The sequence below is a fragment of the Spinacia oleracea genome, chromosome 1, assembly GCF_020520425.1.
Source record: "Spinacia oleracea cultivar Varoflay chromosome 1, BTI_SOV_V1, whole genome shotgun sequence".
NCBI classification, from domain to species: domain Eukaryota; kingdom Viridiplantae; phylum Streptophyta; class Magnoliopsida; order Caryophyllales; family Amaranthaceae; genus Spinacia; species Spinacia oleracea.
This window is the reverse complement of record NC_079487.1, coordinates 109,078,181-109,101,192: the sequence shown is the minus strand read 5'-3', so window position 1 is coordinate 109,101,192 and position 23,012 is coordinate 109,078,181. Positions and strand designations below refer to the sequence as shown.

The window sequence follows — 23,012 nt, the reverse complement described above, 5'->3', positions numbered from 1 at the left end:
TAAGCCCTAACTAAATAAAATGTGGCCTATGAGGGCACGCTTGGATTGGGTGTAATGGGTTATGGGGGTAATAAAAGGACAATGAAGGTGAATTGAGGTGGTTGCAAGGAGGGTGGTGTGGTGGTATTGTGATGAGAAGTTGTGGTTGTGGTGGTGTTGTGAGGAGAAGGGAGGAAGGGGGGAAGTAATTACCCTCCAAATGAGGGTAATAATCACCCTAGTGGGATGGTGGGTAACTATTTCCCCCATGATGAGGGTATTTGATTCCCCCTTCCCTTTATTTTCTTCTTGCCAACACTACCGTGTTCCCTTTGCCACCACTTCATCCCCTCATCATCACCTTCAATTACCTTAATTTGACTTTTATTACCCTTTAATACATTACCCTCAATCCAAGCATGCCCTGAAGAATAATGAATACCCACTTAACTCAACCAGTGAGAAGTTGGGGGTGTGAAGAGGTCACATATTTTACGCATAGAAAATCAATTGTGACATACTAAGTTATCAATTGTGACATTCTCTTTTAAATGAATAACAGGTTACAGGAAGCAACCAAATCAAATTGTTAACCGTATTATCTTACTGTCTACATACTAAGTTATGAATACTAACTAAACACTGAACATAAATGCTAAGTTATACTGGACATAAACGATTCATAATCGTATGAGTAAAGAAACTGTCTACTCATGAGCTAGGTTACCAGTTCCAAGGAAAGAACACAGAATACTCCAATAATTATGGACTAAACAATAATTTTGTCCTATCATGTGTTTCACTAGTACTTAACACAGTTGTATTATCATGTAGCCATGTAGGGGGGTAGAACGCTAATATTGGCTTGAACAATAGCCAACCCGCAATAAACACAGTTACAAGTACTATTAACTACAACTTCTGTGTCCTCGTAATACAGGTTTAAGTAATCGGTTAACTATTAACACGTTAATCATGTAATATACAACCTTTTTGTTCACAAAGGTTCTCAATAGTCAATAGTCATATCACAACGCAACAGCTGAGAGAAAACATCTTTGCCCAATGGAATTCAGGTTGGCTAGTTGCCATCCTTTACCTTCTGAATAACACTCCACCTACCACCATAAACCATAAGGCAAGAGAGGAAATTGTTATCAATGTTATAAATCTAGGTAATCAGCAAAGGTTACTGACAAGAAAAGAACACTTAATTGCTTACCGTATCCAAGATCTCTTCGCTATCATGCATCCCACATATCGCATAGATAGTGTTTCCGAGAGCCACACTACCCATATATCCTCTGGCATAGTTCATCGACTCAACCATTGTCCATGAATCAACACGAGGCTCGTAAACTTCAACAGTCGGCACCATTTGAGCTCCATCATAACCACCAATGGCATACCTACAATTTGAGCTCCATCATAACCATCATAACCACCATCGTGACACGCGTTTGATTATAACACAGAAATATTGATGTAAGAACACCAATTGTGAACTTCAACTAGTCTAGATTATCCAGTACATCAAGATAGAAACAAATAGTGCCCGATCAACTATCACAATTATGGTAAAAGAGCACTTACAACTTTTCATTCATAACAATCACAGAGTGGCATCCTCTTCTTGTGTTCATACTCCTCAATTTAGTCCATGAATATGCACGAGGGTCAAATCTTTCCATGCACCTGCAAGACGAGTGGTAAATGAATTTTCCACCATGACCAAAAGTTAGAACTGGTTTTTTTTTTAAAGAAGTAGAAGTGGAAGTATATGACTCAAACCACATCTGACAAAGAATTACAATGGGATCATAAAGAAACCAGTGATAAGGAGACAAAAAAATAAATTGGTATAGAAAATTCTTAAAGATCTATAAAAAGAGAAAAAATAATTCTCAAATACTATTCCACATTATTTGGAGGAAATATGTGAGAATCTGCAAGAAAACTAGACACCCCACATTCATTGGTAAATGGCTTTGAAATTAGATTTATGTAATAGGGAGACACACAACTCGCAAACTTTTGATCCAGAATAACATGCTACCCGGACACAGCAGAATTCGACAAAAAAAGAAGTCACTGTAAAGAGATAAGACATTACGCATCACAGAAAAAGTAACAAAAGAGAAGAAAACAAAGAATGTAAAGGCACTGTGACAGTGTAACATACCCTAGGTATTCATGACCGTCATATCCCCCAGTAACATAGAGTGCCCCATTCAATCGTGCTGCAGCTGGGCCAAACCTCTGAAATACACAAGAGGAGACTCACTATATTGGGCTTTGACAAGAATTTTGCAAGATGAAATGTTTACAGGGATATAGAACTCCTATTTGTAAAAATAACACTTTATCTTTTTCTCCTGTTTGTAAAAACACCGAAATACTGTGGGGGCAACTTACCAAATGGTGAAGAGGATTGAAGAAACATGGATAGTGTGATGTGCGTAATACAAAACAAAAAGGAGGGGGAAATCTCTCTTGTGCTTCCAGGCCACATTATACAGGAGGAAGAGACAACAACAAATTATTACTGATGCTGATTAATCATTTTACAAACAAGATGTTCAGCTAGCTGATAAAAATGCAAGATGAATTTTTACGTGTAATTTCCACTTGTGCATATAATTGAACAAGAAAGGATTTCTTATATGAGAGCATATCATCAGAGGTAGAGCACGAACTTTACAGCAACAAGATGATTTATGTACATTACCTCTTGCACCATTGATCTGGTGCGGACCCATCTTCCAATATTCAGATCAAGTATTTCTACTTCTGAGAAACAGTCATTCGCATTTCCACCGCCTATAGCATAGATTTTGTCATCGAGAGAGACCCCTGCCATACTGCCTTTCTTCTTAGTCAACAAAGGGCAACTCATCCATTTATTGTATTCCAAGTTGTAGGAATCAACTTTAGCCAACCAGGGAAACAAGATTCAAAATTAATTATTGATAATAATTAGCATCAAAGGATAGAGGAAGAGATGGATAAGTCAAATTCAAAAGACTAGTACCTGTGTCATACCAGGATGTACCATATCCTCCTCCTAAAACATATAATGCATCCTTAAGTTTCACCACCGAAGCATATGGCCGGATAGAACTCATTGGTTCAAGAGATGTTATCACATCCTTGGAAGGCACGTACAAATCCAAGTTCTGTAGCCAGGAGGAGCCACTAAATCCGCCCACTAAAAGCATGGAGTGACAGGAATCTTGAGAAATACTCTGGAACTGCGAGTCCTCAACATGCACAGTTGAATGAGAGGGTATGAACTTCCCCGATTCCTGATGAAAGTTTTCCAACTCATGAATTCTTTTTTTGGTTTCTACAGTTGAATGAGAGGGTATGTACTTCCCCGATTCCCGATGAAAGTTTTCCAACTCATGAACTCTTTTTTTGGTTTCTACCTGTATTGTCAATTTAGTCACATTCAATAAACAAAAGCATTAGTTCATGCACCTCAGCAGAGGATACAGTTATCAAGTTATTATCATAAAACCACAGTTTGAAAGGGGGGAAAGGCTTTTAAAAAATAAAAGCCAAACAATCTGGAGGATAACTTTTAAAATCAACATCCTGCAAAATAATTATAAATTCTGCAAATTGATAGAACTTGATACCTTCAAAAAAAAATTTGACAGAGCTTGATTTTATACAAAAGCAGTTCACCTTGTATTTGTATTATTGATTCCTGTTTTGAGATCTCAGAGGAGGGATTGGGGATTATATTGTGGACCACTTTTGCGGTTTTGATTAAGGCATAAACCACATGGCTTATAAAAATTATTCACATAGCCAAATATAGCAATGATGAAGTGGAAAAAAAAGGCAACACAAGTATATTGGAAAATCCCTACCAAATCCTGCTCCAAGCTCTGGATTTTCCGTGTTTGATCCAACTGTAATGCTTTCATCTCCCCGATTGCCTGGATCAACTACACAAAATAGATGCTATAAGGATTAGCAACACTATGGACATAAATGACAGGAAACTGAAATAATAAAATAATTACAAAAAAAAAGGCATAAAGTGACAAGTAAGATACCTTAATTACACCAATATGATCACTTGACTGCAAGTGTGAACTGATTTCCTCAACAAAATAATCAACTTCTGACGGAATAAAACAACTCACTTCTGATGGAAAATGTGCTTCATCAACACAGGTCATATGACTTTTTTCTGACACGTCAAGAGCTTCACCAGCACAAATGGCTTCGAACATAAGAGAAGGAGCTTCATCCACATAAATGGCTTCGGACATAACAGGAGGAGTTTCATCCACGCTAACATCTTCAGACATAGCGGGAGAAGCTTCATCTTCTGACATGTTGGAAAAACCCTCACTATTGGAATCTTCATCTTTCTTTTTCGAAGTAGAATCGGACAGGTGTTTAAACAAAGAGCTCCACGATTTCCCTTCATGGAAAGTAGCAACATTTCGCTGCTTCTCCACTACATCTTGATCCGCTGCAGCTGCCACTCTTTGTTTACCTTTACCATTTCCCAAGTTGCAAACTTCTTGGTGAACAATTGGAGCAACAGGTTGTTTAAACAGAGTACCCGACTTAGCTGTAATGCGAGGGACAGCAACACTTTGGCTAATTGGAGAAGCTAAGAACAAAGAGATTAACTTATTGGTTTGAATTTTGTCCAACTCAAACCAAAAATGGTTCGGCTCATGGCTGCTGTAATTATTAACAAGAATAGGCTTGTACTGCTCTTCACTTAGAGGGCGGCACTGCGTACGAACCTTCACACGAACCTATTAGCAGGCACAAAGCGATTTATGTTAACATTTAAGCACCTACATTGCCGAGATGACTTGACCTACAGTATAGCATCCAATTTACCATGATAACAGTACCTGTGCGGGGAAAGGGGTATGTTTTTCGCCATCTAAGGTCCAGGCATATTGATTAATATTCAGTTGTCCAGGAGATATTGCCTCATATATCCCATGAAGTTTCCTATCACTGTAGTTGAATAGGAAAAGAGGCATGCCTGGAGTAACATGGTGCACATACTTAAAATGTGCTTCGGGTAAGCCTGTTCAAGAATGCAGCAAATTGCTTGATCAGGCGCCATATTATGCATAATAGAGCAAATTCAAAAATCAAAACTATGAAAAGAAATTTCAATTATGAGCAATACTGCAATAGGTGGCTAACTAACCAAATAACAGTTTTAAATGGCATTCATTCATAGTGGAATACTTGCATCCAAATATTACAGCAGCCAGGTCCTTCTTCAGTAAACCACGAGCCGACCAGGGATGATGATTAATTGTCTGCTGCGGAGGTGGCTTATTCTGCAACACGACAGATTCTGTCTTTCTACCAGCACCCATCCTACCAAATAATGTAAATGCATACTTGGTCAAGAAGTTATAGCCTACTTCAAAACATATTAACATGGTTAAAACACACGAAACAAAAAAAAAATCGAGAATGGAAATAAAAGGAAGCAGTATATGTTTCGCAAAATCCCAAGTCATAAATTCCCGAGAACAAATCATAACTGAATACACATCCTTTTCTGGGCATCCAGTAACATGATAATTCTATTCTGCTTAGAAAATTATCTGAAAACAATATTATGTTTTAATAAGTATAATCAATTATTTCGCCGTTCACCATTCAGATCATAAGCACCATAAGTGGTAACTAAGTGCTGGATGTAAAAGAAATCGACAAGAACATCAATGTGCAGTACCGTCGTTGCCAACTTTTAATTGACACTCAGAGGTTTCATATGTCTGGACCTGAAAATCTGCATTATACCCTTTAGACTTTAGTTTCTAGAAGCCTGAACACATCTCTAAAGTTCATTGTTGTTTGCACACGCCGCTGGACAAAACTTACTGGTCAGTTTACATGATGACACTTGAGCTTATTTATAGGTTTGAACAAGGTCAATAAACCTTTCTGTAACTGATTTCAAATTTTGAGTGAAGATTTGCACTAATAATTACCCTAAGAATAATAATAAGATTTGCACTAATAACTAGCATATAGTGTTACATGTGTAGTTTTCTAAACAAGGGGTCAGTTGTTAATCAACGACGTGACACCATGTTTCTCATTCTCTTAAGTAGTCTCAAGACTCTCAACCCAATAGCAGAAATTACTCCACGAAAATTATAAACCAAAGCGAATCATTACATACAACATATTACTCCCTCCGTCCATACATAGTACTCATATTATCCAACCACTCTTAACATAATACGAAGTACATTTCTACTAATAGACCCTAGATAATAAAAAGTTGAGCCACTCTTACACTCTCTACCTCACACAATTTAGGTGGGGAGGAAAGTCCGATCATAAACCGTTACAGTTTTATGAAAGACATGCAAATATTTCTAGCATCCGTAAGTAGCATACGAGTATGTAACTATTATTTCCAAACGGGCGGAGTAGTATCTAGAATGGGTAGGACTACTCCTATCTTTTAGGTTCGAAATAGCAATTGTCTAATTCAAATAAATCACAGTTCATACAACCTCACAAGCTCAAATTTATAGCAATTGTGGTTGTGCAGTGGCATCATCGATTTAACACGTTGAAGGCGACGAGGGCACTTAAACCATCTATCAAATAAATAAAATTAACAAAACTTCGCCAACAACACGAGCATAACTTCCCAATACCTTTAACTTAAAATGCTACATCCCTATTCACTAATGTGAAGTATAGTTTCGCATTACAATCTATGATTTCGGCGTCGAAATGACCAGACAGCAAAAAAAGAAATCCAACCATTTCAGGATTTTCAACAAAATACCAAAATTCCAAACGCTACAAAGAACTCCGTAAGAAAACAAACTAAAACATGATAATTCTACAATTCAGCAAACAAACAACGAAAAAACTCATCACAAAACAGCATTACAGAAACAATTTCATCAGATTAGCAAGAGAAAAAAAGTTACCAAAAATAAACCTTAAAATAATATCAATAATTTCCAAATAAGGAAAGAAAGTAAACCTTATAGACGATCAAAAGCAATTCCCGGCGTCCCCGGCAACACTTGAAAAGAGAGAGGCGAAATTCTCGGGCGTGGAAAGGTGGAAGTAAGGGCGGAGTTGAGGAGAGAGAAAGTGAGTGTAGAGTAGAGGAGAGAGAAAATGGTGGAAGTTTTTCCGTTGGAGGTAGTGGAAAAGGTGGAGGTGTAACAGAGTGCAGAAATGGGTTTATGAAGCGCGAAAGGCAAATAGTAGTCTCTGTATGGGGAAATCAAGTACAGGGAGAACTGACACCAAATGTTGCGTGTTTACAGTACTACCCCTATTTTTTGTCGTCTAGCTTGTGTTGGATTTTGCCATTTGGGTGTTTGGTCATACGGAGCATAGGGTATCCTTGATTTTTGTTACAATTAAGGAGTTTACTTTTACCATTTTTGTGTGTCTTGATTTTCTTTTTTAAAAAAATTGTATATTTTCTTTGTATGTGGTGGAAATGGAAATCTAGATCATTCATGAAAATCATAACATCTACGGATCTACTCCCTCCGTCTCTTTTTGTTTTTTACTTTTGTTATTTTGCACACGTTTTAACGATAAACTAGTGTGTAGCACGGGCGATGCCCCGGTTGCTACATTCAATATTTAAAATTTTAGATTTTTCTTGAGCTCAATATTTGACCAAAATACATGTATTTCATAAATTGAAAACATCCATGATGTTCGTCAATTATAAAGACACACTACGTCATTTATCATGCTAAATAATTTTTCAATTAGATCATTTTACCATTTGTATAATTTGTTTTCTAGTGGAACTAAGTTCTTCAAATTATTAAACACCAAATTATATATATATAAAATTTACGTCAACATGTTTTTCTTGTTTTAATGCTATAATTATTATTACATTTTTCAAAATAGTCCAAAGAAAATAAAATGTCATGTAAAAATTAGTTGTGTTTAGACTTATGTTAACATTTATTTATAAATTAATGTGAATAAACAAACAACAATTAGTGGCTGGTTAAGATGGTAATGAAACTTATTATCTACACATGAGGTCTTGTGTTCGAATCTCATTGCATTAGTTTTGGTTGTCTATGACATGGCGTAACACTCGGTGAGTGGATGATGTGGCGTAAATGGGAGAGTACTACGTGCCACATATACATTTTTCACAACGCCTTTTAATATATTATATAGATTAATTTGGATCGAGATTCCTCAATTTTTTTTATTTAAACAAGATAAATTACGTTTATTTATAATGTTTTCACTTTTATCAAAATTCTGATATTGGGAAATGAAAAAAATTTAATGTCTCAATGAAAAAGTGCGAAAGATTAAATGACTCAATGAATTTAATTGGTTAAAATAATAATTGGACACAAATTTTGATAGAACTAGATTAGATCCCGTGCACGCACGGATTTTGTTAATTTTTTCACAAAATATTGAACTGATTATCTCCCAAACTACTGCATGGTTATAACATTTTTAACATACTCGTTTAAATTTATTCATCTAATGTGAATACTTAAAATGCTAATATGGTAAAATATTGAGTGATATATTTTTCATTATTAATAATAGCGATTTGACTAAAATATTACCAATTTAGAATAATTATTATTACGTCGTATCTATTATTGCCATAATTTATAAACTAAATTTTGTTTCCATACATAAATAGTTTATAAAAAAAAGGTAGAGAATACAATAAAATAAAACAGATACACTTTTTTTGGGAAATTGATTTTTGGCGCGAAAATATCGCACCAGCAATTGACATGTGTCATTCCTGGTGTCTCTTTTAGTATATAATAATAGATATTAAGTCATTTATGTGATAATATAAAAGGAAATGTAAAAAACATTTTGAAATACCAAAAAGGAAAACGTAAAGAACAAAAAGAGACGGAGGGAGTACTAAAAAATAATTAAGGCAAACGGTAAATAAAAAGATTACTCTGTAAATTTCTTTCAAGATTGTAAACTGAAAAAAGTATGGAGTATTGATTTTTAACATATGTGATAATTTAGGCTCCGTTCTATTAGGCTTATTTTGACTGAACTTATATTATATGAACTTAACTGAACTTATCTGAACTTATTTTATGAAAAAAACTTATTTTGTTTGAAATAAACTTATTTGTATGTGAAAATGTCTGAAAAAAACTTATTTTTGCTGAACTTATATTATCTGAACTTATCTGAACTTATCTGAACTTAACTGAACTTATCTGAACTTATTTTGTTTGAAATAAGTCAAAATAAGTCGAACAGAACATGGCCTTAATGAAAAATAACTTGACCTTGTCACAATTTGTGCATTGTACTTATATTTTCTTATTTGTTGTGCGGAATGTATTACTCTGTATCTTTCTCTTTATGCTTGAGTGGTTAAGTTTGTTTGATTAACTAGTTTTTGGGCCCGTTCATATGTTGGTCGGGTAATGGAATTTAGAAGTTATGTTGTTCTTAAGTAGGTGTTAGAAGGTGTTTAAACCAAATGACAATAATTAAAACTTTAACATATGAAGTCTTGTCTTTTTAATCATTACATTTTTCTGCTAATGTTCATCTTCCCTGTAAAAATAGACCCACTTTAAATCACTTATTACCACCAATAACATATCATTTGTACAAAGACCAAACGAATTTGCAACTGTTATAGTTTACGACTATACTCATGTTATCCAATAATCCAATTAAGGGAAAGACTTAACAAAGTCTAACTATTGAACTATACTAACAAAACTTTTCTTATATGAGAACTAAAACTAATTGTAAGTCCCCTAACAACAAAAATCTATAAATAAAACCCACCTAAAAGTCTCAAAATGTCGATGACGATTTACCCACCTTTAATCATTTGCATAGAATTCGAAACCATGCATTATAAGATTATCCTTCTCTGCAAAATGAATTGCAACTAATTAAGCAAGAAAAATAAACAACATACTTCCAATGTGCTTAAGAAAAATCAAGAACAATGTGCTTAGAGAGAGATAGAGGGGGGAGGTGGTATTACAGCTTGAATTGCATGCATGAAAATAAACAATAGAAGTGTTGAATTAAAGCACCCTATAATCTCCTGCCGTTTCAAAACGGGTCAGTCAAAAAGTCTATTAGCGAGGTTAAATTTTGAATTAATGCTACATGAGAAGGGGAGAAGATTTGGAGATTGAATTAAATTGACATTGAAAATAATTAAGCTTGGAGAGTTAATGGGAAGGTGAAGAATGAGGAAGATGAAGTAGGGGACGTTAGTTTAGGCATAATCAAGTTGAGTGTCGATCCTAATTTTTGGTAATCCCTCCGTCCCGTTTTTGTAGTCCTGATTCTATTTTAAACGTCCCAAAATTATACTCATGTTTCTATTTCTGGTCATTAAGTTTTCCACTTTCTCATGTACTATATTAATTAAAAATGCACTGAAAACCCAGCACAACTTCTCCATGTACTATATTCTTTTATCCATGTATTATATTTCACTTTCTCATACAAATCAATTATCAATGTACTATATTCTAAATTTCCGTGTACTATATTACACATTTCTTAAAACCTGTGTTTTTAGTCAAATAACACTATAAATATGGGATGGATGTAGTACAATTCTAGTAAATTAAAGAGACGAAGATTAGTAGTATACAACGTAATAACTAATGACAATAAAGTAGAATAATGACTGACCATTATTTTTTTATAACAAAAAGTAAATAGAAAGATTAATAAGATTGAGACACGTGTCATCAAAATAGTATTGCTTATGTGTCATTGAAATGGTAATGGTTATGTTTTTTAAATACTAGTAACTAGTAATTGATTATCACATTGCAATGTAAAATATACTAGTTTGAATGTCAAATATAATTAATCTAATAAACTACTCCCTGTTTCAAAATATGCTTCCCGTTTTCATTTGGCAAAATTGTCCATACACATTTTACATAGTTAGTATCTCTAATACATATTATTAAAAATTATAAGATTTTTATATTGTTAAAGTACTTATTGAGACAAATCAAACAAGATTTCACATGACTATGTTTTTCTTATATATTGGAATCCATATTTGAGTTACCAAGATCAATACGGAGTAATAATGTATTAAAATATACGAGTACTATGTATTGTTTTGTAACTTTTTTTTATTATTATTGTATGTGGTTGATATGGAGTGTATGGGTTATTGCTAAACGGAGAATGTCATGTCAAATGAACTTTTGCCAAAACGCTTTTAGTAAATTACGTATACAAACACATCATATATCTTATCTCCTAATCCGTGATTATTAAGATTATTTTCAAGTGAAGAAAAGTGTAGTTCTTGCTAGCGCGTGATTGTATGAGTTACATCTAGTTTACACAAGGTTTATTTTTTCTTTCAAGAGATGGGATCTAATATTATGGGACATGCATGATTGCATGAATGATCCATAATGGGAAGGACATTAATTACTTAATTAATACCACGTATGTATCTAGAAATAGAAGTCTAAACTTGGTATTTTGAAAGTTAGACCTGACAAAACTATACCAACTCTAATTACTCGAATCATATCAAAATTATATGATCCTCATAAATAGAGTTGACCTAATTTGAACATATATTCCCTCCGTCCCTTAACACTCGCACCGTTTTCCTTTTCGGGTCGTCCCTTAATACTTGCACCGCTTCTATAAATGGAAATCTTTACCAATATTATATTATTTCTCACACTTACCTATTACCCCACCTACACCCCTAATCCCTACAAAAAATCATTTAAAAATACACACCCCCCCACTCACCACTTCCCACCCTTACACATGATTCACTAACTATATTAAAAAAATACCCCACTATCAACTAACATCCATTAAATTAATAAGTCAATTTAAATTTCTTAAACTCCGAACCGGTCAAACCGGTGCGAGTATTAAGGGACGGAGGGAGTACATGACTAATATCTAAATATGTATTTTCAATAATATATTAATTGACTATATGTCTATATACACTTTTTTTTTACGCAAAAACGGAGAATATTATATTAGCATGTCATCGTCTATGGCTCTTTACAAAAGATTGTCGGGCAATACCCAAAAACTTGTAGCCCGATCCAAGATAAAATGCAAACAACTATACTACCCAAATCTAGATTACCAAAAACTACCCCACCCTTTAACTTTACAATCCCTTCACTGCTTTGCATCCAAATAGGGTTGGTGGGGAAAGCTAAACCAACTACTCGCCCGTCCGCGAAACTTCTTGTCCATGTTGCTTGTCACGAACCACATTTAGAGTCTTTGTAGTAACTGTCGTTGGGATTGTGCCGAACATTATCTCTCTGGTAACTGTCACCACTGCATCCTCCTCTGGGGGTGTCTTTTCCAAATCAATAACTGATGCTGATTTTCCTTGCGTGTTAGACGATTGACCTTCATCCCTCAAGCCTCACCTTGCTTGCTGAAGCTCTGTCTGATACATCATATCTGCGAAGGGAGGAGGGTTAAGAAAAATTCTGTGTCCCATTGCCATTGTGATCGCGTATTGTGCCATTGAATGGGCTAACTTGTTGTGCATTCGTGGGAGATGAGCTATGTTGAAAGTGTGAAAGCGAGTCATTAAACATGCCACATCCTTGAGTACTGGTGCCAGTTCATGATGGTATTGATCATCCATTGCACCTAACAGCTTGATCAAAAGCTCCGCGTCTGTCTCCACCTCCAAATCTTTGACATCATAATCCACTGCCATTTGAAGTCCCTCCCTTAGGGCATATAGCTCAGCAGCCAATGGAGTTACAGCATTATATTTGCTCACAAAACCAATAAACCAGCTTCCTGTTTCACTTCTGAAAACTCCACCACCACCAGCCATATCTTTATCCTGCCAGCTGCCATCAATGTTCAACTTTAGCGCTCCTTGTGATGGTGGCCTCCAAGCTGGACTTCTTTGCAGCCAGTTTCCTGGTCCCTTACCCTGCAAAATGCTGTTAATTTCTATATAGTCTACATAGAAGGCATTGAAAACAGAGAAGGGTTTGATCATTTTGTGATCAAAAACTGCTCTGTTTCTTGCTCTCCAAATGTACCAAATTCCCACAGATAAAACAACCCTCCATTTCATGCCTTGGGATAAATTGAAAGCCAACCAGTCATACCAATCAAGACTAAAAAAACTTGTGAAATTCATGTCTTTCACAGTTCTAAGTCTCTGGAAAATGTAATTCCACAAAATACTTGCCTCCCAGCAGTCCCTGAACAAGTGCAAATGAGTCTCTCTATGCATACATCAACGAACACAAGTTGGAGAAATGGAGGGAATGTGAACAGATAAGGAATCAGCCACATGCAAGATTTGGTGAATACAATTCCACATCAACATTCTATACTTGAAAGGGATACGAATTTTCCATAAAGATTTCCAAGAAATGTTACACATATTTTGAAGTTGTGAATGTGGATTGGTTAATAACATTGAGTAAGCTGATCTGATATTAAATTTCCCATCATCTGAGCCTATCCATCTAATACCATCACTAATTTGGGTACAGTTTGCTAAGGGAATTGCTAGAATTTCCTTAACTATGGAATCTGGAAGCAGATAATGAACTTTATCCAAAATCCACTTGCCATTCTTTACTAGATCACAAACATATAAATGTGCAACTGAATCAGGGATGTCTTTGTTTATCATTTTATAAAGAGGTGCTGACCCCACCCAATGGTGGAACCAGAACGAAGTAGTCTGTCCATCTCCAATGCGAATAATTGTTCCTTTCTCCAGTAACTGTCTACCACGTAAAATATCTCGCCAAATTGGGGATTGAGTAGGACGGGGAACGTTACTGAAAAAGTCACTATTATTTAAGTATCGATCACGCAATATCTGAACCCATAACTTAGTTGGACAAGTTAAAACTTTCCATCCTAATTTAGCCATGAACGTTACATTCCAGTCCCTGAGTTTCCTAATTCCCAACCCACCCACGCCCATTGGGGCAGTTACTTTCTCCCATGATAATCTGGCCAAATATTTAGTTATGTCCACTTTATTCCACAAGAATTTCCTACATGCTTTATCAATTCTATTCAAAATAGATATTGGCAATAAGGTTGTTTGCATGTTATACAGAGGATACGTATTTAAAACAGATTTGATTAAAGTACAGCGTCCGGCCATGTTTAGAAGCTTTGATTGCCATCCTTTAATTCTATCTAAAGTTTTATCCAGAAGCCCAAAGTAGTTGCTAATTTTTAATTTGTTTGGACGAATGTCAACCCCTGAATATTTTCCAAAACAAGTACTAGTATGAAGTCCATGGGGCTCAGCCAACATACGTCTGATGGTATGACACATTTTATTTGGAAACATTATGCAGGATTTTTGCATATTGACTCTTAGACCTGACCAACTACTAAATAAGTTGATAGTGTTCATGATATTATTCATATTAGAAATGGTTGCATTGCCAAATAAGAAGACATCATCTGCATAAAAAGCATGTGAAACGGAAATGTTTTTCGATACTTTAATAGGTTTCCACTGTCCATTAGCCACTTGATTTTCAATTAGCATTGATAACCTATCCAGACATAAGACAAAGATATACGAGGATAAAGGATCTCCCTGACGAATTCCCCTTGAGGGTGTGAACTCATCCGTAATCTCACCATTCCACAAGACTGAAATTCGGGGAGAAGAAATGCAACACATAATAAGCTTAACGAGAGATTCTGGGAATTTATAACTAAGCAAGGTTTCTCTAATAAAGGCCTATTCCAGACTATCATACGCTTTGGTTAAATCTAATTTCAGAGCCATAATATTTTTTCCTTTTTTTGCCTTATGAAAAATATGTGCCATTTCCTTAACGACTATAATATTATCCTCTATTCCTCGCCCTTTGATAAAACTGGATTGGAGCGGGCTAATTAAATTATTCATAATGGGCCTCAGTCTGTTCGTAATGATCTTAGTTATTAGTTTATAAATAGTGTTACACAATCCTATGGGCCTAAAACCTGTCATCGATTCTGGTTGCTCCTTTTTCGGAATCAAAGTAATGTAAGAAGAATTGATTTCCTGAGGAATATTCGATAATTCAAAACAATCTGAGCAAAACTTGAAAATGCTAGGCTTAAGGTCCTCCCAATATTTTTGATAAAAAACAGGTTGTATACCATCTGGGCCTGGACTTTTGATTGGGTCCATTTGGAAAAGGTTGGACTTAACCTCCATTTCAGTAATGGGCTTAGTTATAGAATCCCTCTCAATATTGGACAATACCCTTGGACTATTAAAAGTGGAGGTCCTGTTACTTTGAACATGAGTTGATTGAAACAGCTTTTCAAAATAAGATTTTGCCATGGTTTTCAAAATTACACTATCTAACACCCATTCCCCATTCTCCCCTTTTAGAGCCAAAATTTTTCCCCGCGTTTTTTTAATCTTAGCCAGTAGATGAAAATACCTAGTGTTATAATCCCCAAATTTTCTCCAATTTATTCCCGCTTTTTGAGCCCAAATTATCCTTTCTCTTTTAAAAATAAGATGAAGTTCCTGTAAAAGGGTTTTTTCTAATCTAATCAAGAAGCTGGAGTGATGCTTAGCTAATGAAACTTGGATGCCATTAATACGAGCTAGCAATCTTTTTTTTAATTTTTCCAAATTTCCAAACACATTACTGTTCCAAGAACTAATGTTGTAAAGGAAGTTTTTCCTCCCTTCTATAAAATTATCCTGATTCTTAACCCGGCAATTAACAAAAAAATTCTTTAAATTCTGGGTGTTCCATCCATACTTCCTTACATCTAAAAGGGAAAGGTCCAGCAGCATATTCATTATAAAGCGAAACAATTAAAGGACAATGATCTGAAACAGTTCGAGGTAGATGTAATACCTTCATGTGCGGAAAGGTGTCAAGCATTGCTGCATTAGCCATTGCTCTGTCCAGCCTCTCCTTGATCATAGCAACCCCATCTCTAGCATTAGTCCAGGTAAATGGACATCCACTATAGCCCAAATCCACCAGCCCAGCAGCATCAACGAATTTGTTAAGGTCACTGCATTGCCCTATTCTGAACGGTCGCCCCCCCATCTTCTCAGCCTGGGATGTAACCTCATTCAAATCACCAACCACCATCCAAGGTGTGTTATCTGGTGGTAACTCCTGCTGCATGTCCCTCCAAAGCTTGTGTCTTGGCCCCGGCGAACTTGGAGCGTGGATTCCAGTGATCAATACCTCTGGTTTCACGTTGCGGAAATGGAACAGAGCATGAAACAAGTTAGTCTCCTCAGAGAACAAACTTAAATCCACTGTGTTTTTCCAGAATAACCAAATTCCACCCCTACGAGTAGTCGATGGAACCACTCTGTAATCGTGATATTTTAGCTGAAACATGACCTCCTTCGCGCGATGATCATCACTTTTCATTTCAAGCATAATAAAGATGGCTGGATGTTGTTCCTGAATTATATTCCATGCACGAGGCACAAAATCATCCCTCCCAGCACCACGAACATTCCAAACACAAATTTTCATTTGTAGATTCGGAAGAGATTTTTGTAATGCAATACTAGGCTGATCCATCAGCGCCGCATTCGGTGGGAGAAAATATTCCTCCCAATCTCTCCAATACTGCATAATTCCCATCATGTTGAGATCCTCCAATCTTATTGGAGCTATGTATGTTAGAACCTTCTTGGCTTCCATTAACTTCTGAAATGCACTCACTTGAACTTGGACGCCCACCACCTCTCTCTGAGTGACGTATAGAGCCATAAGGCAATCTATTCGCCCCACATCTTGGCCTTGGGTTTCGAACTGCAAGGGATGGATTTGAATTTCTCTTTGCGGCTGAATTTGCATGCGCGGACGCATATTGATTGGATTGAAATCTGGATTTGCCCCTGTCCAAGGTCGATGGTGAGTCTCCCTGGGTTGAGTCTCGTCCCACCCCAACCTCGGTCTCGGCGCCATCGGTTCCATACCCTCTCTTCTCCTCAAATGCTCTGCTAACATCACTGCATTCTTGTATTCTACCTCCTGCGGTTTCGTTCCAATTTGAGTCTTGCATGTCACCATCGTTGTTGATTGGATTGGGAATAAGTTCAGGGTTGGCTTTTGCGGAACTGGGCACTGTACTGGTCTCGCTTCCTCCATCCACGGCTGACTCATACTGCTTCTGTAATGCATGGGACCCTTCTGCATCCAATTGCGATGATTTTTTCGTTGATTGTACTTCTGATCTGACTTGGTCTCCATGACAGTAACTTTGGGGCTGTTCTGATTCTCCATTCACCTGTTGAAACTGGCTAGCTTCCAAGAGAAGAGTAGAAGATGAAACAACTGGTTGTTGATTGGGAAATTGTGAAGAAGGCGTGTTACTGTGGTTTACTTGCTCAGTAGAAATACTACCAGATTTTAAAAAGGGGGAAGGTGAATCATCCTCTTCAACCAAGTGTGAGAACGAATTTGACAAGTGTACGGTATTCTGATCTCCATCATTATTTACTCTTGGTTGCATGCCTTCTTTCATTAATGGGGATTTTGGGGAAGGTAATTCAGCCGTATTAATTCTCTGGACCAATTGGGTGACTTCATTATCTTTTGATGCAATCGAGACTTTCGTGCTTAAGTAAGTCTGCCCATTAGTTTTCTCTGATACGCTTTTCTTATACTCATTTATCCTCATGTTTGCTTGTTTTTGTCTGGCCCAGTTTAATTTTGGGCCTTTCCTATTCTGGACTAACGTCCATGGGCCGTATTGCTTTTGCCCATCCATTAGCTCATCTTTTTTCGCTCCCATGTCCATGTTTTCTGTGTTCTCTATCTCCATTTGGGCCTCTGAACCAGATTGGATACTATCACCCAGTGGTCCCTTCAATCGCTGCCTCTCATTTTCCACCACTACCTTACTGACGTCACATTTTTCTAACACGTGCCCTACTTTGCCACACCGAAAACACAGAGACGTGATGTTTTCATACACAATTTGCTGCCAATGACCACCAACCCAAACTCTGGTTCTTAGTGATTGTCCCAAATCAATTTCAACGCACACTCTTGCATACCTTGCTCGTGTGATCTTATCAGTCGCATAATCAACGCGAATTGGTTTTCCAACGAACTTAGCGATTTCGAATAAAGCATCTTTGTCGTAGTATTCCACTGGCAATTCCTCAATTCGTATCCATTACAAACATTGAATCAAACTTGTTGATTGATGGCCTGAAATTTGGTTTCCATGTAGATAGCATCAAATAGTGATCTAAAATAAACCAAGGTCCACCATACAAGGCACGCTCGTAATCATCTGGTTGTATGAACTTGAATAAGAACACTTGACTTCCAATATCTATAATTTCAAGTGAACCCTTAATTTTCCACATCGCCCTGACTCTGCTCTCCATATAACTCGATTTAACATGTACACCCATACACTTTCCCATCAAAGTTAATTTCCATGGATCCCTCAACTTACTCAATGTTAACTTATCAAATTTCACTGCCAACTCATCTTCTGGAGCTACATCCTCTTTGTCATCCCACTCAAAAGATGTCTTGACAATCTTGCGTGCTTCCTGAAACCATTGGGTTGATGATAATATTACCTCTCTAAAGCTCTTTGACTGCGCGGTTGATGTTTCTTGATGATGATTAATGTTTCCTCCTGAATTGTACATGACTACATCATCCGGGGGCCTTGATGAAGAGCCCATACCTAAGTATGGGTTGGGTAGTGATCAATTCGCACTTGACTTCTTTTCTCTCTAGTTTCTCTCTCTACTTTTCTCTCTCTGGGAATTTGTACTTGTAATTCTCAATAGTTTTATGTCTATATACACTTGAATGAAGGAATACAAACCCAACTTGAAAGATTTCTCAAATGAAATTGACCACAACCCCGAAACCAAACCAATCGATTTGTTTTTTACCTTAGTTAATTTATCGGGTATTAATATTAAAGAATTAAATTAAAACTCGTATTTTCCAACTCTCATTACACTTCACATACATAAATCATTGCGATTCAAATTAAAGTTTACAAGGTTAATTTATCACATGATTATTGGATGGAGTATTAAATTTTGGAGAGGAAAAATGCGGACCATTTAATTTTGACTAGTCTGAAAATTTCAAATACGAAAGTTTGTGATACCATGCAATTTGGTCGGAGGAGAAATTACCAAAAGTTTACTCTCCAAATGCTGACAAAAAAGGTAGAAAATCCCCATATTGGGAAAAGGCTAGGGATACACTTGGTGTACAAAGGTATCTTGCACACCACCAATTATAATTTGCCACCTCACAAATCCCACTAACAAAGAAGAGGGAAATTAAAACTAAATCAGTGATTTTGGGCGGTATTTTTTTTCACCAAATTGCGCTATAACCTCATTAGGAGCGGGATAACTTTGGTTGAGCGGGAAAAATTGCGCCATGGGGAAGGGTAAATGGCATCAGCTCCTTCAAGCTTTCAGGTTCTACAAGTTCCCTTTCTGCCATTGATAACTAGAGAAACCTTCAATTACATATTTAAATTTCTGCCATTACAGATTATTTTTTCATAAAAATCCTCATTTACATATATAAAATTCGTGGAAGGATTTTCGAATTGGGATGAGTTCGTGTGTTTAATGGACTCTTCTCTTTCACTCTGCCTGTATCCCCTCTTCAATCCTTCTTCCACGATCCCTCTTTTCAAAACTCCTCTGTTAGGTCTTTGTTCGTTGGCTCACCTCTCCCTCTCAAAATCCAAATTCGTCTAGATTTGTCAGTGTGTTAGGGTTTTGTACAAAATTGGAATCGCGTAATTTGATTAGCCGGAGCTTTAACTGAAAAAAAATTAACCAGCGGTAGTTGTATGGTGATTGAATATTTCGTCGACAGAAGCGGCGCTTTCATCATTCACCATGTCCTCAAAGTCTCTCACTCCTCCGTTGTTGTCATTTTTGTCTCTTTCTCTCACTACAATCGCATTATCCGCTAACTGGTATGTTCAGCCCCCTTTTTTTTTCTTGCTATAATCGATTTTTAATGGTCATTTCTTGTTCCAATTGCATTCAGACTTGGGAATTCGATTCAAATTATGTTATGATTTTAGAGTTTAATTGTTTTGGTGGTTTGCATTTTTGATTTGCTTGAATTTAGACAATGATGCAGTTTGAGAATTACTTAGGGTTTAGTTGACAAGTTGTTAATTTTATGCTTTTGTTTTGTTGGTTTTCCAAAAAGGGTTTTGGATTTTGTATTAAAGTGAATTGAGATTGGTTATCCAGGTTTTATATAAACTCTGTAAGTTTATGGTTCCATTTAGAATTTTTCTATGGGGATTGGGGTATTTAGCTACTTGTGTATATGACATTGTAATTATAAGGTAGATTAGTCATTTGAATGATATTCCATGGTGTCTTTGTGACTAAAATGTAGAAGAAGTTGAGACTTATATGAGATGAAAATATATTTGATATTGTATTTTTTACTATAGAAGGTAAAAATGTTGTGTTTGTGCTTTTGCTTTAAGTTCAATGTTTGATCGGATAGCTGGCCTTGTCTTGGCATTTTGTGTTGTAGTGGTGTTGTTGGATTGATGTCCCTATTCTAAGAGCACATCTTCAAGTGCGTGTGCCTTGATCCCATGTTCTCAATGACATTGAGATACTTGATATGTTTTTCTTATTCGTCAAGGAATCCCTCACCCATCTCGGACCTGGTTAAAAGGTTGCTTCTCGAGGACAAAAATGCCCCAGCAAACAACTCCAGAGTCACAGTGCCTCCGTTTTATGAGGTGAGATTCTCAGGATTTCCCATTTGTATAGTCTTACTTTTGATGTGCGCTGATAAAAGGATGATGTAAGTTACAAGAATTGTAGCAGTGTATTATTGATAATTGATTGGTCAACTGGCCGGTGATTAGGTTTTTAGAGGATAGTAAGAAAGAGAGTGGCTTTGTGCAGTGCCACAGAATGTATAGCAATAGGCTTAGATCAGTTAGTGCTATCTCATTGAGATGTTACTTCTGGTTATAGTTGGATACCTCTTGGCTTGATATTTATTTCTATGAATCATTCTTGACACGGGAGTTTCAACATGGAACGACAACTATATTTATTCATAGCTGTGACATCAAGGTGTGGAAGGGGGATATCTTTAGAACTGTATATCTCTGCACATTAGACATGGAGTTTAGTTCGAGTATAGTGGAACTGATAGGTTTGATGATCATGTTCTAAACAAATCCACTCAACCTCCTTGAGTGGTTCAACTATGGGATACTATGGGACTGCAGACACTTGAATTAGTTCCCAAAACATCATAATTATTACCTTCCAGCTCACATCATATTATATGTGAAAGGAAAATATGCCCATATCATGACTGAAAGATTATGAAAATAATCTAACAATAAACGTAAAATGATGTCCGTGTATCTTTTACTTGAAAATCATATGAAGTATGTCACATTATTGAATCCTTGTCGGAGTCTGTTTCCTTATGCAGAGTCTGTTTAACTACAAAAAAAGATAAGCTGGAGTGAAGGAATGGATTCCAATCTCTTCCATTCTTTTTCTTTTTTAATGATGCTTGGTTCATTTTCTCCTGCTCTGATCTTTACACCACTGTTTCAGCCCTTACCATTTTCTCTCTATCTTTTTTCCATGTCTTGTTGTGATTGTTTGGTTGCTGTTAGTTTGCAGTCAAGGAGTTAGGAGGGAAGCCCTGAGTTTTTGGTTGTTGGACTATTGTTTTCTACTGTTGGATCTCAGGCATTGGAATATGTTTGTTGATTGTGCCTGATGTGAAGATTTGTCCATGTTGTAAATGGAGCAACTCTACTAGATATGTTTAAACCTATTAGCTTAAATGGTAGAGCACTATGCACATGCATAGGGGATGTAGGTTCGATTCCTACATAGGTTGTCTGTAAAAGTAATTAAAAAAAAATAACTCAAAAATAAATACAAGAAACTCTAACTACGCTCACCCGTGTTCAATTCCTAACAAGAGGCCGAAAATAAAAATTTTAAAGTGTAAAAAATCATTTTATGGGATCATATTTTAGTCATAAAAATATCAAAATATTGGATGTACATTTTTTCAACCTTAACATGGATTTTTTGGGAACTCTTTGCTCTTATGTAGTTATGGGGACTATCAGATTTTTTTTCCCTCAATATAAAAAGGGTTTTATTGGTGATATAAGATTGGTTTTTTCTTATAATAAATATTACATATTTTTATGGTTATACAAGTGCTTATAATAAAACATAACGATACCAGAAAACAGCTAACGATCTCCAAAGAAGATATTTTTCTTACCGTATGTTTGGACCTGTATAATATTTACGATCTCCAAAAATAATGACCTCGTATGTTGTAGATAAATTGTTTAGGTTGTAACTTTGAAAAGTTAGGTTACATGTTGATTTTTTTTTTGTTAACCTTGATTATGATTATTCGGGATCATTTTACATTTAAAGAAATAAAATTTAAATAAAATCAAACTCGACTAAAATAGATGTGTAACTCCTAACATTTTTAAAATAACCTAAATTGTTCATATCCTTTATAATACACAATAGTTTTTCTACCACCAAGATTGAAAAAGTTAGCTGCAAAACATTGTGTTAACTTTGACTACCATTTTATGAGATTATTTTACCTTTAAAGGAATCATAATTAGAAAACATCTCAAACTCAACAAAATTAGATTAAGACAATTTCATTTCTAAAGATTGACGTGCTGATACCCCTTATCACAATGGTCATTGTTACGCTGCTTTAAATTCTACTTTAATTGTGCACCTGTGTTCGATTCCTAACAAGAGCCCACAATTTTTTTTATTTAAGTATTAACAACCGTTTTATGGGATCATTTTAATCATGAAAAGATCAAAATTTGGATGTTTTTTTCACCTTTAACTATGATTTTTTGGCTACTCATTGCCTTTATGGGGACTATCAGATAATTATTTGTCCTCATTATCAAAAAGATGTTGGTTGTTGGAAATATAAAACTGGATTTATCGTTTAATTATG

The 23,012-nt window shown here is 36.0% G+C and overlaps 1 protein-coding gene across 1 annotated transcript; it reads right to left on the bottom strand.

Annotated features, from left to right (window-relative positions):
• Nucleotides 1–709: 709 nt before the first annotated feature.
• LOC110795184 (uncharacterized) lies at nt 710–7,213 on the bottom strand. Its single transcript, XM_022000168.2, has 11 exons — nt 6,995–7,213; nt 5,177–5,352; nt 4,869–5,050; nt 4,047–4,766; nt 3,858–3,935; nt 3,011–3,407; nt 2,708–2,907; nt 2,162–2,238; nt 1,573–1,674; nt 1,202–1,388; nt 710–1,097 (listed from the first exon to the last, which is right to left on the bottom strand). The coding sequence occupies exons 2-11, from the start codon at nt 5,349–5,351 to the stop codon at nt 1,008–1,010; spliced, it is 2,208 nt and encodes a 735-aa protein (XP_021855860.1). The 5' UTR covers nt 5,352; nt 6,995–7,213; the 3' UTR covers nt 710–1,007.
• Nucleotides 7,214–23,012: the final 15,799 nt, after the last annotated feature.

What these genes read in the sequence shown, in the direction of transcription:
- LOC110795184 (XM_022000168.2), bottom strand. Translation starts at nt 5,351, where the DNA reads ATGGGTGCTGGTAGAAAGACAGAATCTGTCGTGTTGCAGAATAAGCCA. An exon ending in TACATCCTGGTATGACACAG is followed by an intron (nt 2,908 to 3,010) that starts GTACTAGTCTTT and finishes GGTTGGCTAAAG; the next exon opens with TTGATTCCTACAACTTGGAA. An exon ending in ATTGTTATGAATGAAAAGTT is followed by an intron (nt 1,389 to 1,572) that starts GTAAGTGCTCTT and finishes CTCAAATTGTAG; the next exon opens with GTATGCCATTGGTGGTTATG.